Below are 914 nucleotides of genomic sequence, written 5' to 3' on the forward strand. Positions count from 1 at the left end.
CCCCCCCCCCCCCCCCCCACACACACACACACACACACACACACTCTAAAGACAACACGTGATTCCGCCCTTTGGTAGATTTACTTCATTTACACCCAACTTGTTTATTGTTCATCATTCATGGTGTCACTGGGCTGAAAACATACTGTGATGAATATCACGCTTGGAACTGCAACATACACGCAAACATAATGCGGTGACGTCTTTGTATTCAATGAGTCGACAAGCGAGACACAGGACCCCGAGACAAGTACATTAAAGGTACATGCAAGCGTACCTGTATTGTTAAGATTTGAAATGTTTTTTAGCTCTTTCTAAATGAAATGTTTTCTGAACGGTCTGCAGGCAGCAGGGCAGAGAATGCAGAGGAGCGGCTGGTGAACTATCTGTTGGGTCCAGAGCGCTACAACAAGCTGATCAGACCAGCTGTCAACAAGAGCCAACAGGTCACCATCTCTATTCAGGTGTCTCTGTCGCAGCTCATCAGTGTCGTAAGTATCGTTTTATACACAAAAACACATATTTGGGGCTTTGAGGTTCTGACAGACACATTATCAATTTGATTGCAGTGACATCAAATATTGTTTTGAAAATGTAAGGCTCTTACGAGGACACAGCTGCGGTCACTACGAGCACACAGGACACATTCCGCTAATAGTTTACATTAAATATAAATATAAGATATTCTGTGCGACCAGCGCAGCTCCCAGGCGGTGTCAGCCCAGTAACGCTGTTGATAACCAACGTCAGCTCAGCAGTGCTAACTCTGCTGCTTTGCATGTTTCACCATTTTAAGCGACCGCACAGGTTCTTCCCAAATTCATAGTCATCCATGTCAAAAGTAACGTGACATAGACGTGACATAGACGTGACATAGACGTGACATAGACGTGACATAGACGTGACATAGACGT

General features: G+C 44.9%; 1 protein-coding gene across 1 annotated transcript in view; it reads left to right on the forward strand.

The window, feature by feature from the left end:
* The window catches only part of chrnb5a (cholinergic receptor, nicotinic, beta 5a), an 11,803-nt gene that overhangs the window by 4,843 nt on the left and 6,046 nt on the right, over positions 1-914 (forward strand). Inside the window, exon 2 of the mRNA XM_031864824.1 lies at positions 346-491. Within this exon, the coding sequence (XP_031720684.1) occupies positions 346-491 (146 nt within the window). The remainder of the gene's footprint in view (positions 1-345; positions 492-914) is intronic.

The sequence above is a fragment of the Anarrhichthys ocellatus genome, unplaced genomic scaffold, assembly GCF_004355925.1.
Source record: "Anarrhichthys ocellatus isolate YVR2014 unplaced genomic scaffold, GSC_Weel_1.0 scaffold31, whole genome shotgun sequence".
In the NCBI taxonomy this organism is placed as follows: domain Eukaryota; kingdom Metazoa; phylum Chordata; class Actinopteri; order Perciformes; family Anarhichadidae; genus Anarrhichthys; species Anarrhichthys ocellatus.